This window comes from Amblyraja radiata, chromosome 28, assembly GCF_010909765.2.
Source record: "Amblyraja radiata isolate CabotCenter1 chromosome 28, sAmbRad1.1.pri, whole genome shotgun sequence".
Lineage (NCBI taxonomy): Eukaryota > Metazoa > Chordata > Chondrichthyes > Rajiformes > Rajidae > Amblyraja > Amblyraja radiata.
In genome coordinates, this window is record NC_045983.1 from 20,272,177 (window position 1) to 20,284,797 (window position 12,621).

General features: G+C 45.4%; 1 protein-coding gene across 10 annotated transcripts in view; it reads right to left on the minus strand.

Annotated features, from left to right (window-relative positions):
• gtf2i (general transcription factor IIi) overlaps positions 1-12,621 on the minus strand; it is a 126,999-nt gene that overhangs the window by 21,356 nt on the left and 93,022 nt on the right. For 8 of the 10 annotated variants that reach the window (XM_033046015.1, XM_033046013.1, XM_033046010.1 and 5 more), the window contains 3 exons: positions 6,105-6,179; positions 4,728-4,805; positions 3,599-3,721 (listed from right to left, as the gene is read on the minus strand). In XM_033046015.1, the coding sequence (XP_032901906.1) occupies positions 3,599-3,721; positions 4,728-4,805; positions 6,105-6,179 (276 nt within the window). The remainder of the gene's footprint in view (positions 1-3,598; positions 3,722-4,727; positions 4,806-6,104; positions 6,180-12,621) is intronic. The other 2 variants (XM_033046011.1, XM_033046012.1) reach the window with 1 other exon arrangement.

Below are 12,621 nucleotides of genomic sequence, written 5' to 3' on the forward strand. Positions count from 1 at the left end.
TTGAAGTACAATGTGGTAAATGTATTAGATGGGATAATTGCTTGCTATAATCCTAAATGTATTGGCCTTAAAAATAGGACTAGTAACAGGATAGACAAGGAAGCCAGGATTGGCCCAGTGCCAGAAGAAACTCGGTTCTTCCGGTGATCAGGAGCGTTTTCCCTATAATAATTGGCTTCTCTATAGCACCCTTTCATTTTGGAGCCTAACCTTTTCCAAAAAGAGACCGCTGTATGTGGCAGCATAAAGTAATTTGTAATTTGACCAAGACGAGAAAACACAATAACTGCAAAAAAAAAAAAAACCTCCAGCTGGGAAAATCAAAACTCCAGTTGGAAGTAAGGAGGAAAGAATCCAGGCACAGACATATCTCATATGATCTGAAGGGTCTTGACCTGAAACATCACCCATTCCTTCTCTCCGGAGATGCTGCCTGTCCTGCTGAGTTACTCGAGCATTTTATGTTGCTGCAGCCTCCGGATGTCGTGCTTGGTGGCTGAGCCAAACTAGACCATGATGGCGAAGGTGAGGACAGAATCTACGATGGCCGTATAGAATTGGACCATCATTGCCTGTGGAAGATTGTGCTTCCTCAGCCGCCGAAGGAAGTACATTCTCTGTTTAAAATTTAAAAGACTCCCCAGATGTGACTGTGGTGTTGCTGATGGTGAATGGGGTGAGGGGAGGGGGAGCTCTCCTAAAGTCCACAATCAATTCCACTGTCTTAAGAGCATTGAGCTCCAAATTGTTGCGATGGCACCAGGACGTCAGGTGTGTCACTTCTTGGCTGTAGGCAGATTCCTCCCCGTCCTGGATCAGTCCAATTAGTGTTGTGTCGTCCACAAACTTGGGAAGCTTGACAGGAGTCAATGGAGGTGCAGTCATTGGTGTAGAGAGAGTAGAGGAGAGGGGAGAGTACGCAGCCTTGCGGTGCTCCTATGCTGAGGGTTTGCGGGTCCCAGATGTGCTTTCCCAGCCTCACATGCTGTTTCCTGTCTGTCAGGAAGCAGCAGTCTAGCACATTCTTGAACCACTACAATTCTTCTGGTGAACAATACCACTGGATAGAGTTTCATAATTTAGATCAGGCAATGATGAGAAACCAGTGACATATTTCCAAGTCAGGATGACAAGCAAATTAGAGGTAGGAACCTATATATGTACCTGCTGCCTTTGCATTCTTGGTCAGACCACAACTTTGAGAAGTGCTGTCACTAGCTTAGGCAATTAACTGAAGTACATGTTGTAGACTGTACATACTGTAACCACTGTGGAATGAATGTTCAGGGTGGCTGATGGAATGCCATGACAGGCTGCTTTGCTTTCGACTGGTCCATCTGGATGACTGGTCAATGGTGACCCTTCTCCAGTACATTGATGATGGGGTAAGACTCAACAAGTTAATACTTAGAATGCCAAGGACCGGTGGTTAAATGCTATCTTGTTGGAGATGGTCAATATCTGTTGCATAATTCTATGCCAAAATCTTGCCTATTTCTCACTATTATTAAAATGTCTTTATTTATATAGCACATTTTTAGTCAACTTGCATTGACCCCAAAGTGCTTCACATAATTACATTCACACACACAGGCAAAGGTGGGTGAAGTGTCTTGCCCAAGGACACAACGACAGTATGCACTCCAAGCGGGATTCGAACCAGCTACCTTCCGGTTGCCAGCCGAACACTTAGCCCATTGTGCCATCTGTCGTCCACATGTACTATGTACACATATGAGCTATTTCGTCTGCTATGGGGCTGCAGCTGGAATTCATCATTGTGCAGTAAGAGATTATTCCCACTTTTGACCTTATGAAGTAGTGGAACATGGTTGGACGAGGACACAGTCCTGAGGAATTCCTGCAGAAACAACCTGGGGCTGTGATGATTGACCTCCAACACAACCATTTTCCTTTGTGAGGTTCCATTTCAACCACTGGAATGTACGATGCCCTTTGACTAGGGTGTCTTGTTAAAGGCAGTCACGTCAACTCTGGAATGCAACTCTTTGGTCAGTGTTTCCACAGATACAGACTGACTTGGTGTTTCCAATATTTTCTGTTCTTCATTTCAAATTTCCAGATTCTGTGTGGTTTTTTTTGTTCCATTGGTGCATTTGACATCGCTGTTAATGACAACTTCCATCAATTTGTGGCAGATGATTGATTGGCAATTATCGGAATTGGTACAAACAAGCAGAAATGCAGAATTTCAGATGTTAAAATAATTTACTATTTCCGGGTGCTTCATTGACAGTTACTGTGATGTATTTGTGGATGTTACCCGGTGGTTCAATGTGGGTTAGCCCACAAAGCTACTTGAGCCTTGTTCGGGCTTAATGCTCTGGAGACTATTCTCATGGTTTCTCAGATATATATTCCATACAAGCGAGTTCCAGCAACATGCAGTACATTGTATGCTGTACCAGGCGGATATCTGCCAATTTGCTGAGATTAACTCTTACCTTAACCCTGATATTTGAGAGGTGTTGCAAGATAAGGTGCAGTCAAGAATAATGCCAAGGTATCTCAATGAGTAAAATATAACAATGACTATTTCCAGGTTAGTTGAGCAGGGGGTGATGGCATCCGCTTTGCACCATCAAGATGCCTCATCTGCAACACTCACTGGGCATTCTAAGTTTTAAAGCCACAACATAAGTCATAATGTAAGGCAAGTCCATTCCCTTAAAGATGGATTATTTTCAAACAATTAATAGAAATGTTTCCTGTTTCACCACATGTTCAGCTGGTTTCATATTTGGTATCTATCAGTGAATCAAATCAAATTAAATTGATTCGACCGGCAGTCCAACCACAGAACCATGGTTCACCAAATGCAACTTGGTATTTTGTTTACAAGGTCACCATGCAAAGACACTTGAGCCTAACCACGAGTTAAACCATAACCATGAGTTTTTCTTGTACTTGCATTCAGCTAGTAAACTCAGACCTGTTTAAATGGCCTCTAAAAAAAACATTTTTCAGGGCCATTCCAGAAATCAGCAAGCAATTGTGTTTCTTTAAACAAAATAGCTCAATTAAAAGTTATGTATTCATTATTACAAAAGCAAATCTTTTAGAATAATTGGAAACTATCATAAATCAACAATTTTAAATGTACCATTTTGTAACACAAAGTATAAAATAAATGAAAATGATTATGTGGGGAAACAGAACAAGCAGAAAAAGATGTGATAAAGGCCAACATTATCAAGACGTCTGATAATAATAATAACACTTGCAGTTTAGTGGTGGAAGCACATACACAGTAATGAATGGATAGTTAGGATTTGTTTCTACCAATGAACATTACAGATGTAACAATTTAAAGGACATAGTTGCATATTTTTACATTTTGTGACATGTCACTTCTACGGAGAAGGAACTACTCACACTGCAGTAGTTCAAATAACACAAATCTCCTGTCAATACCTTAAGGCAGACCAGGCAGATCATGTACAATGTCTAAGCCATTGTGTTAGATTGTTTTAAGAACTATTTCACCAAAATCAAACCCACGATTAAACATTTTTAGAAGGTTCTTATTAGTTTGTGTTATTACATATTCTAATGTATTCAATCATAATTTTCTTACCAAATGAAAACTCCCTGCCTCTTGGTTTAAACATGGCATTTGAGGCAGCATTTGAGGCAACATTTGAACCATTTGCTTGAGTATTATTTCCAACTGACTTGACTGGCGGAGTTTCATCAGAAGCTGCAGTTAAAATTGCACGATTTTGAATTTCAATTTGCATGTTTCAAACAAATAATTCTTAGAATTTTACAGAACAGTAAATCACACTTTACACATGTGCTATTTTAAAACAAACGTATCGGATACCCTACCATTGGACAAGTATCTAGTATTGCAAAACCTATGCACAAGACTATTGCTAGAACCTAATCATGCAGTTAACCAACTAAGACTCATACCAGAATGGGGAAAAAAGCCAATCAATGCTAGAAACTGACCCTTAAAAATTCCAAACTAAAAGGACCCACAATTGATTCATTACTCAGACACTGAATTTCCAAGTGTACTCTTGGTTAATTTCCAAGTTAACTCTTCCGATCTCCATAGAAAGTACATGTTATCTTGCACAGACCTCAACTATAGAGACCTCTACATAGTACATCCCAAGGAAGATAAGCACAAATTAGAGGCATCAGGCATACCTTATGGAGAATAGCAAACACTATACGCGTGTGTAAAAGAACCGTAAAATCTTCAGTCGCAGAAGGCACACAATCTTAACAGATGGCTACTGCATTTAACTGTAAAATTAGAGGGGCAATTACGGACTTTTGTACAGCAGAAGCCTTGGATGCAAGAGCGTGGCTGATTTCTGTCAGTCAGATGTTCCAAAAATTAATACTTTTTTTGAGGCCTTCGCTAGCAATGCCAGGTGCATTTTAAAACTATTATACAGAACAAATTGGCTAATACAAGAATATCAATACATTGTACCATACAAATAATTAATTGTATATCAAGGAGCTTATAAATAGGGATTCTAGAAAATTGTATGCAGACCATCATACTGCAGGACAAGCTGGTGTAAAGGGACAATCTTTATTGCAATTAACCTATTTTTTCCCCCCAAAGACCACACTATGCAACGGAATTATTTTTTAATCAACGTTTGTACTTTCCCATGACTGATCATTGATGCTTGATGGAACCAGACAGAAAGTTCCATACCATACAAACGGAAAAGTACCTTCTATTGTAACTTCTATCTCTGGGCTGCTTGGAGTCAATGCTTGTGCTGTCTTCTCAGGTAGAGAACCAATTGAGTCTAATAAATGCAAACCAGTGTATTAGAAAACTCCAGAATATATTTGCAAGTACCGAATTTCCCGGCAATGAAGACGCTATTTTTTTTAAACCCTAAAATAAGGCCTGAACATTTACCTGCGTCTTGGAGGCCGAAGGTTAGATTGCTAGCCAAGTAAGCGAAGATTTGGCTATCCCTCAGCACAGCGGCTGTAAAAGGACAGCACCGCTGGGGGGGGGGCCGGGTCAGCACGTCTGGGCCGCCAGGGGGTAAAGTTACGGGGAGGGCAGGGGCGTTGAGGGGGGTCGGGGATCATGCCAGCAACTCACTCAGTAGCTCGGGTGGCTGCGAGCGGCCTCCAGGACCAGACAGCATAACTGCAGCTAGACCCGGGGCGCCCCAGTGACCTGGGAATTGCAGCTAGTCCCGGATCTCGCAGGCGACTTGGGAACTGCAGCTAGTCCCGGGGCTCACAGGCAACCTGGGAAATGCAGCTAGTCCTGGGGCTCGTAGACGACCTGGGAACTGCATCTAGTCCCAGGGCTCGCATGTGACCTGGGAACTGCAGCCAGTCCCGAGGCAGGAAACCTGGGAACTGCAACTAGTCCCGGGCCTCGCAGGCAACCTGGGCGCTACAGCCAGTACCGGGGCTCGCAGGCGATCTGGGAACTACAGCTACTCCCAGGGATGCGAGGGATCTGGGAACTGCAGCCAATCCCGGGGACACGAGGTATCTGGGAACTGCAGACAGTCCCGGGACATGCAGGCGATCTGGAAACAGCAAAAAACTAATTGAAAAACGTGAAGTTAGTGTGGATTATTACTAATTTATGTATTATTAGTATGTATTATTACTAATTACCTCAGTATGTATTATTACCTCCATTTATTAACTATGGTGATAGATGTGGCCCGTCATCCGCTCACAAACATGGGTCCTGGCCCCTATGCAAAAACGTTTGCCGATCCCAGGACTAAACCAAACCCTTGATCCTGTCCCGCCAGCCTTTTTTCAAAATTTAGCAACTCAAAATGGGGGTGCTTCTTCGACGCAGGTGCGTCTTCATTGCCGGGAAATACGATGTTTACTACTGCAATAGTCTCTTTTTATCTCTAAATGCAGTATAATTCATAATTATTTTACATGCATTAAGTGCATTACAAATAGAATGCGCACAGTGAAAAAAAAGGGGTGGAATAAAACATCAGGGATGCACCGAGGACAATTTACTAATGATCTAATCAAAAGAAAAAGAACACTACATGAAACTATTTCAAGTACAGATTGAATAAAGTATTTTAGGAACACGATCCTTTCACCTTTGACAGGTCGGGTCAAATTTGGCTCAGATGTACTGGATACACGTCTCCTCCCTCTGTTGGTGGGTGGGGTCCCTAAGTTAAATGAGTTTGGACAGTCTAAATCTAATTTGAATAAAATGAGTCCACATCACATGATTTCAAAATTTCACATTCATTGCAATGCTCCAGACTACTATTAATACACGACCAAAATACTGCAAAACGCTGGAAATCTGAAATAGACATTGAAAAAGCCAGACATACAGAAAACATCCGTCAACAAAGAAACAATTAACGTTTCAGACTGACAAACTTTCATCAGAACTGAGAAGAGTTCCATACTTTTTCAGATACAGAAAGGGGGAATGGATATTTTAGACGAAATAGACCAAGTACAGACCCATTGGATCTGCTCCCCCATCGCAATATTGCACCCCTCACCCATTTCCCCCAACGCAATATCCCACCACACACCCAACTGCGTAGGTGCAGCTCATTCCCTCATCCCCCAGCACTCCCTCCCATCCTCTTCACCCTCCCACTTTGTTCCCCTCTCCTCCTCCCTTCCCTCTCCTTTCCCATATCAGTCACTCCCTCCGTACCTCCATAACTCCTCTCCCCTCCCTAACCCCCACTCCTTACCTCCCTTATCCCCCCCCCACTATCCCTCCTGACCTCCCCTACTGCCCTCCTCTCCCTCTATTCCACACTCCCCCCTCACCTCCCCAGGATCTTTCCCATCTCCCGCCCCTCAGCCACTCCCTCCCTCCATGAAAAGCAGCATCTGCAGTTCCTTCCTCCACAGGTCATTCATTGCTAGCTGTGGTTTAGATCCCGTTGACTTGACGTGTGTGCGCGTGAGTGAGTGTGTGTGACTAAAACTCCGCGCAAACTGCTCGGCTACCCTGCAACCCGACTCTTCCTCCCTCTGCCCACACCGGCTCAGCCGCTGCTCGGTCCATCCCCGTCCTGTCGGACTGCCCGCTGTTGCAGCTCGGCCCGTCCCCGCCCTGCCTACTTGCTTGCCTGCCTGCTCGTTGCTGCCGCCGGGCCGGGTGGGGAGATGGAGTCGGTGCTCCTCAGTGGGTTCCACGAGTTTCGACAAGCTGGTGGGCCGTGAGGGTGTTACCGCAGCGGTGGCGGAGACGGACTGTCGCAGCCTTTCACCCAGAGGGACGGGTAGACAGGACCGCCATTGTCGCAGAGGGCGGGCGAGGGAGAGGGGTGAGTGAGGGAGAGACAGGTCCAGGGCCTACACTGAACTCTCTCGACCCCACGGCCGCCGCCAGTGGTGGGGGAGACAGTAGACAAGTTACTGTGAGGAGTGGAGAGAGGAACTTGTGAGTGAGGCGGGTGAGGCCGCGGTGCAGGAAGGGCGTGGCGTTGACTGACAGCAGAGGAGATCAATCTGCGTGTCTCTGACTGACAGAAGAGATGAGACCAATCTGCACATACGCGATTGTTAAGATTTTTAAACCTTAAGAACTTTTAAAATATATTATTGATCGGAACAAAACTTGTTGCACTTGCAGCACAGGAGAATGGTAAGGTGGCAAAAAATCATAGCGCTATCGTGTACCATTTTTGCGCAAGTAGAAAAACCACGCAAACCGGAAGAGCACAAGATCAGAGTTTTAGTTATGTACTAGACCAACTGCGGCGGTCAGCCAAACGGCTCCGCTGTCACGCTGGGAAATCAGAGGATGAGACGGAGTTTTCTTCCCACAGGCCATCAGGACTGTAAACTCTAATCTCACCAGGGATTACTTTACTGTTGTGTTTTTTTTTTTTAATGTAAATACTGGTTCTGTTCTGTTGTTTTGCACAATCCCACAGGCATTGCCACTTCAATTCCATTCAATTCAATTATTTATTCCATGCCATTTGAACCTCAGTGAGGCTCAAACGAAACTCTGTTTCTACAGCCATACAAACAAAACTATTCCTACAACACACAAACAATCCAATTCACACAAACATCCATCACAGTGAATCTCCTCCTCACTGTAATGGAAGGCAGTCTTTTCTCTTCCCTGCACCATTTTTCTCCCGATGTTGAAACCCCAGGCGGGCGATTGTAAGTCCCACGGCCATTTTAGGCCGCGCCGGGCGATGTATGGCCCCGCTCCAGTCTAAATGTCTCAAAGTTGGAGCCCCCGGCAGGCGTTGGAATGTCCCGCAGCCATTAAAGCAGCGCCGGGCGATGTACGGCCCTGCTCCCGGGTCGTTCCAACCCCGCGACAAGGGCTGGAGAAGTTGCATTGCGGGAGCTCCGAAAAGCGGTCTCCCACCAGGACTCGCGAGCTCCCGATATCACAGTCCACAGGCCTGCACCTGGAGCCTCCGAGTTCCGGAGTCTGGCCGCAGCAGCGAGCCACCACCGCTCCCCACGCTCCGAGGCTGGCCAGCCCCACGATGGTAAATCCGCAGTTCCGCAGGCTCTGCGACTGGAGCCCCCAGGTCGTTCTGGTTGGAGGCCGCTCTACGGTGCTAGGCCCCAACGACAATGGAGACCCGACAGGGAAAAGGTCGGGTCTCCCGGGCAGGGAAGAGATTTTAAGTTTCCCCCTCCCCACCGCCCCCCACATATACACAGTTAATTCACTTTCATTTCACTGTACATATGTGACAAATAAAGTTGACGACTTGACGTACAAGATGAGTTTTAGTATATACTAGACCAAGTGCACACCCGTTGCTCCCGCAGCTTTCCAACTCACCTGTTCCCTACCCGTAGCCCCCAAGGGAGGTGTGGTCCTCCAACTCGAGCCGTTCCCGAACGTAAGATACCAGCTCTAATTGCTAATTGAAGTGCTAATTGGCTGAAACCCGTGGGTATTTCCCTGTTCCTGTCCTCACTAGATCGAGGTACTGAAAGCAATCCAGAGGTAACCACCCTAGAAGTCCTGCCTTTCAGTCTTCTTCCAAACTCTCTGCACTTATGTTGGAGAACCTCCTTCCTCTTCGTCCCGATGTCGTTTGTGCCTACGTGCCCAACTACTGCCGGCTGTTCATTTTCTCTCTTGAGGATGTTCCGAATTTGGCTGGTGACATTCTGAACCCTGGCACCAGGGAGGCAACAGACCATCCTCGCGTCTCGTCTGCCGCCACAGAATCTCCTGTCTGCTCCTCGGACAATGGAGTCACCCACCACTATGGCTCTGCCCGACGTTGGTCTCACCGGTCGAGTCCCGTCTCTAGGATTGGAGCCACCGACGTGCCTGCCGCTCGGAATGGAAACATCGTCTCCCTTGACAGTTCCCAAGAGGATTATCTGTTTTCATTAGGCACAGCCACCTGGGTCTCTTGCACTCCACGGTTACCACCCTTTCTCTCAGTGACACACCTTCGTTCTTCCCGTATCCTCGGCGTGACAACCTCACTGTTGGTCCTGTTCAGGAAACTCTCGTTTTCCTGAGGTCATCTAGCTGCTTCTTCAGTGCCCCCAACACGGTCCTTCAGGAGCTGAAGCTGGACGCACTTGCCACAGTTGTAGCAGCCAGAGGCTCCATCCGTGTCCCTGGCCTCCCACATCCTGCAAGCATCACACTGCCTCATCTTACCCGTCATGTGTTCACCGTGTCCCGTCCTCTCCAGCTTTTTGCGTAGCCTCCTCTCCTCAGCATCCTCGCCGAAGACGCTCGAGCCAAAGACTCACTCTTCTCACAAGGCCGCCTCCTCACTGCCGCTCCCTTAGAGCAGCCTCGTTTATATTGACTGATAAATTGCCTAATTTACCAATTTACAAATCAAATTCCTGAGTTTTAAACTGTTTTCCCCCTGTGGGAAGGAAAGTTCTAGAAGGGATAAGAGAGTACGGTCAGGGCCAATTGCAAGCGGTGCAAGGGGGGATGTCAAATACGGAGGTCAAAGTGTTGTATATGAATGCGCGAAGTATAAGAAATAAAGTGGACGAGCTTGTGGCTCAGTTAGCTTGTGGCTCAGTTAGAAATTGGCAAGTATGATGTTGTCGGAATTACAGAGACATGGCTGCAAGAGGGCCAGGGCTGGGAACTGAATATTCAAGGGTATACCTCCTATCAAAACGACAGGCAGGTGGGCAGAGGGGGTGGGGTAGCTCTGTTGGTGAGGAATGAAATTCAGTCCCTTGCAAGGGGTGACATTGAAACAGGAGATGTGGAGTCAGTATGGATAGAACTAAGGAATTGTACGGGTAAAAGTCCCTAATGAGACTTATCTACTGGCCCCCAAACAGTAGCCTGGACATAGGGTGCAAGTTGAATCAGGAGCAAGTAGCAAAGGTAATGCTGTGTTTGTTATGGGAGATTTCAACATGCAGGTAGACTGGGAAAATCAGGTTGGTACTGGATCCCAAGAAAGGGACTTTGTAGTGTGCCTTCATGATGGATTCTTAGAGCAATTATTGTATTGGAGCCTACCAGGTAGATGCCAATTCTGGATTTAGTGTTATGTAATGAACCGGATTTGATAAAGGAACTTGAGATTAATGAGCCATTAGGAGGTAGTGGCCATAATATGGTCAGGTTTAATCTACAATTGGAGAGGGAGAAGGGTAGATCGGAGGTGTCAGTGTTACAGTTGAATAAAGGGAACTATGGGGCCATGAGGGAGGAGCTGGCCAAAGTTGACTGGAAAGATACACAAGCCCCAGCACCTAGGCGACGGATCCCTGCGGGCCTGGAGTAGCAGTAAAATGCCGCTGTTGTTCCGCCATTGTGAAAAAAAAAAAAAGGCAATAATAATTCTGGAAAGGCCCCAACTGCGCAGGCGTTGGGTGCCCTTTGCGATGCCAGTAAAGAAGCGCACGGGAACTCTCCTCCAACTGCGTGTGTGGCCGCTGTTTTAAGTTATTTTTTTTAACGTTAAAAACCTTTAAACTATACCATCGATCTGAACAAAACTTGTTTCATTTACAGCACAGGACAATGGTGAGTAAGGTGAGGTAAATATTGCAGCGCTATCGTGAACCATTTTTGCGCAAATATAGGTACAAACAAACGATGAGGGTTTTAGTTATAGAAAGAAGATGCTAGACCAAGTGGGACCCGTTGGGTCCCTGTCAGACAGTAGGCCTGGTCCCCCAACGCAACCCGTTCCTCAACACAATATTCCACCACTCACCCATAGCCCCATGGGAGGTCTGGTTCCCCCAACACAACCCGTTCCCCAAGGCAATATTCCACCACTCACCCCTTTTCCCCAACGCAACCCATTCCCCCAACGCAATATTCCACCACTCACCCATAGCCCCCAACTGCACAGGGGCTGCTCATTTTGCCTGATTCACCCTCCCTCAATTTAAACTTTTTTAAAAATCCAATTGCATTGCGAGCAGTGACGTTGTCTCCCCACACGTGCGCAGTGGGCCCGATATCCGCAAGTGTGGATTTTGAACCCCGTGCGTCCGCAGTGGGCCCAGTATCCGCGCGTGCAGAATTTGAACCCCGCGCGTGCGCAGTGGCCCGATAATTGAATAACTGAGCGTCTCCCAGCACGTGAATGTCTCCCCGCTCGTGCGCAGTGGGCCTGGTATGAAGGAATATGGCACAGAAGATGAAGGAATATGCATTAGATAAGAGTTTTTCTACTTTAATTAGATTTAAAAAAGTGAATTCCAATACAGAATGTCCAGTTTTATTTTCCACATTTTACAGAAGTTAACAGTCACAATTAGCAATCTAAGACACAAACATAACTTTGTAATGAAGTCAGAATTTAGTGTTCAGGAGCACATAACTGAAATGCCTTTGTAAACACATAATTGGAACAAAAAAGTTTAAAATAATGCTAAGTCTGGTTTAATCAAACTTTATTGCAAACCATTGGAGATTAAAAAAACGGCTTTTTTAGCTACAATTCCAATCAAAATGAAAAGTATTTCAAAAACCAGCCTGGGCTATTTAGAGTCGCCTTTGCCGATTTTCACATCACCATTTTAATCTACTTCCCAATGCAGTGGCCGGCGCAGGTTGGTGGAATTTTGCCTTGACGGAATCTGGCCCAACGGATCCGCACTTGGTCTAGTATTTAGATAAAATTGAACAGTCGAGAGCAAAGTGTTCCCGTTTAAACGTGCGAAGGCAGCCTTTTGATGTGAAATGAATGGAATTTAAGCAAGATTTTCTTGGTGATTTAAAAGTAGTAGAGAAATATGATCGCTCATCTAAACTTACAGTACAAGAAGTCATCCCTGTTTATCCAGAAATAGTAAAATTTGCAGCTATGATTTTTAACAACCATACCACCCACTCAGGTCAGCGTGGAGAGATTGTTCTCCGCACTGAAAATAGTCCTTAATTGAATTAAGGACTTCAATTCAATGAAAGAGGATCTAGCACAAGCAATTCTGTTCCCAAGGACGTTATTAATAAATTTTAGGTATGTACTTTAGTATCAAACTTAACTACGTATGCATTTAGTTTTAATTTCTATTGCACTTAAGAATTTTTTGGTCATAATTTAGCCATTTAGCTCATACCTGTGGCCTTGGTTTAATAAATATTTGGGGTAATGCGTTTTATAATTTTTATTTAATTCAATGGAATTTTAATTT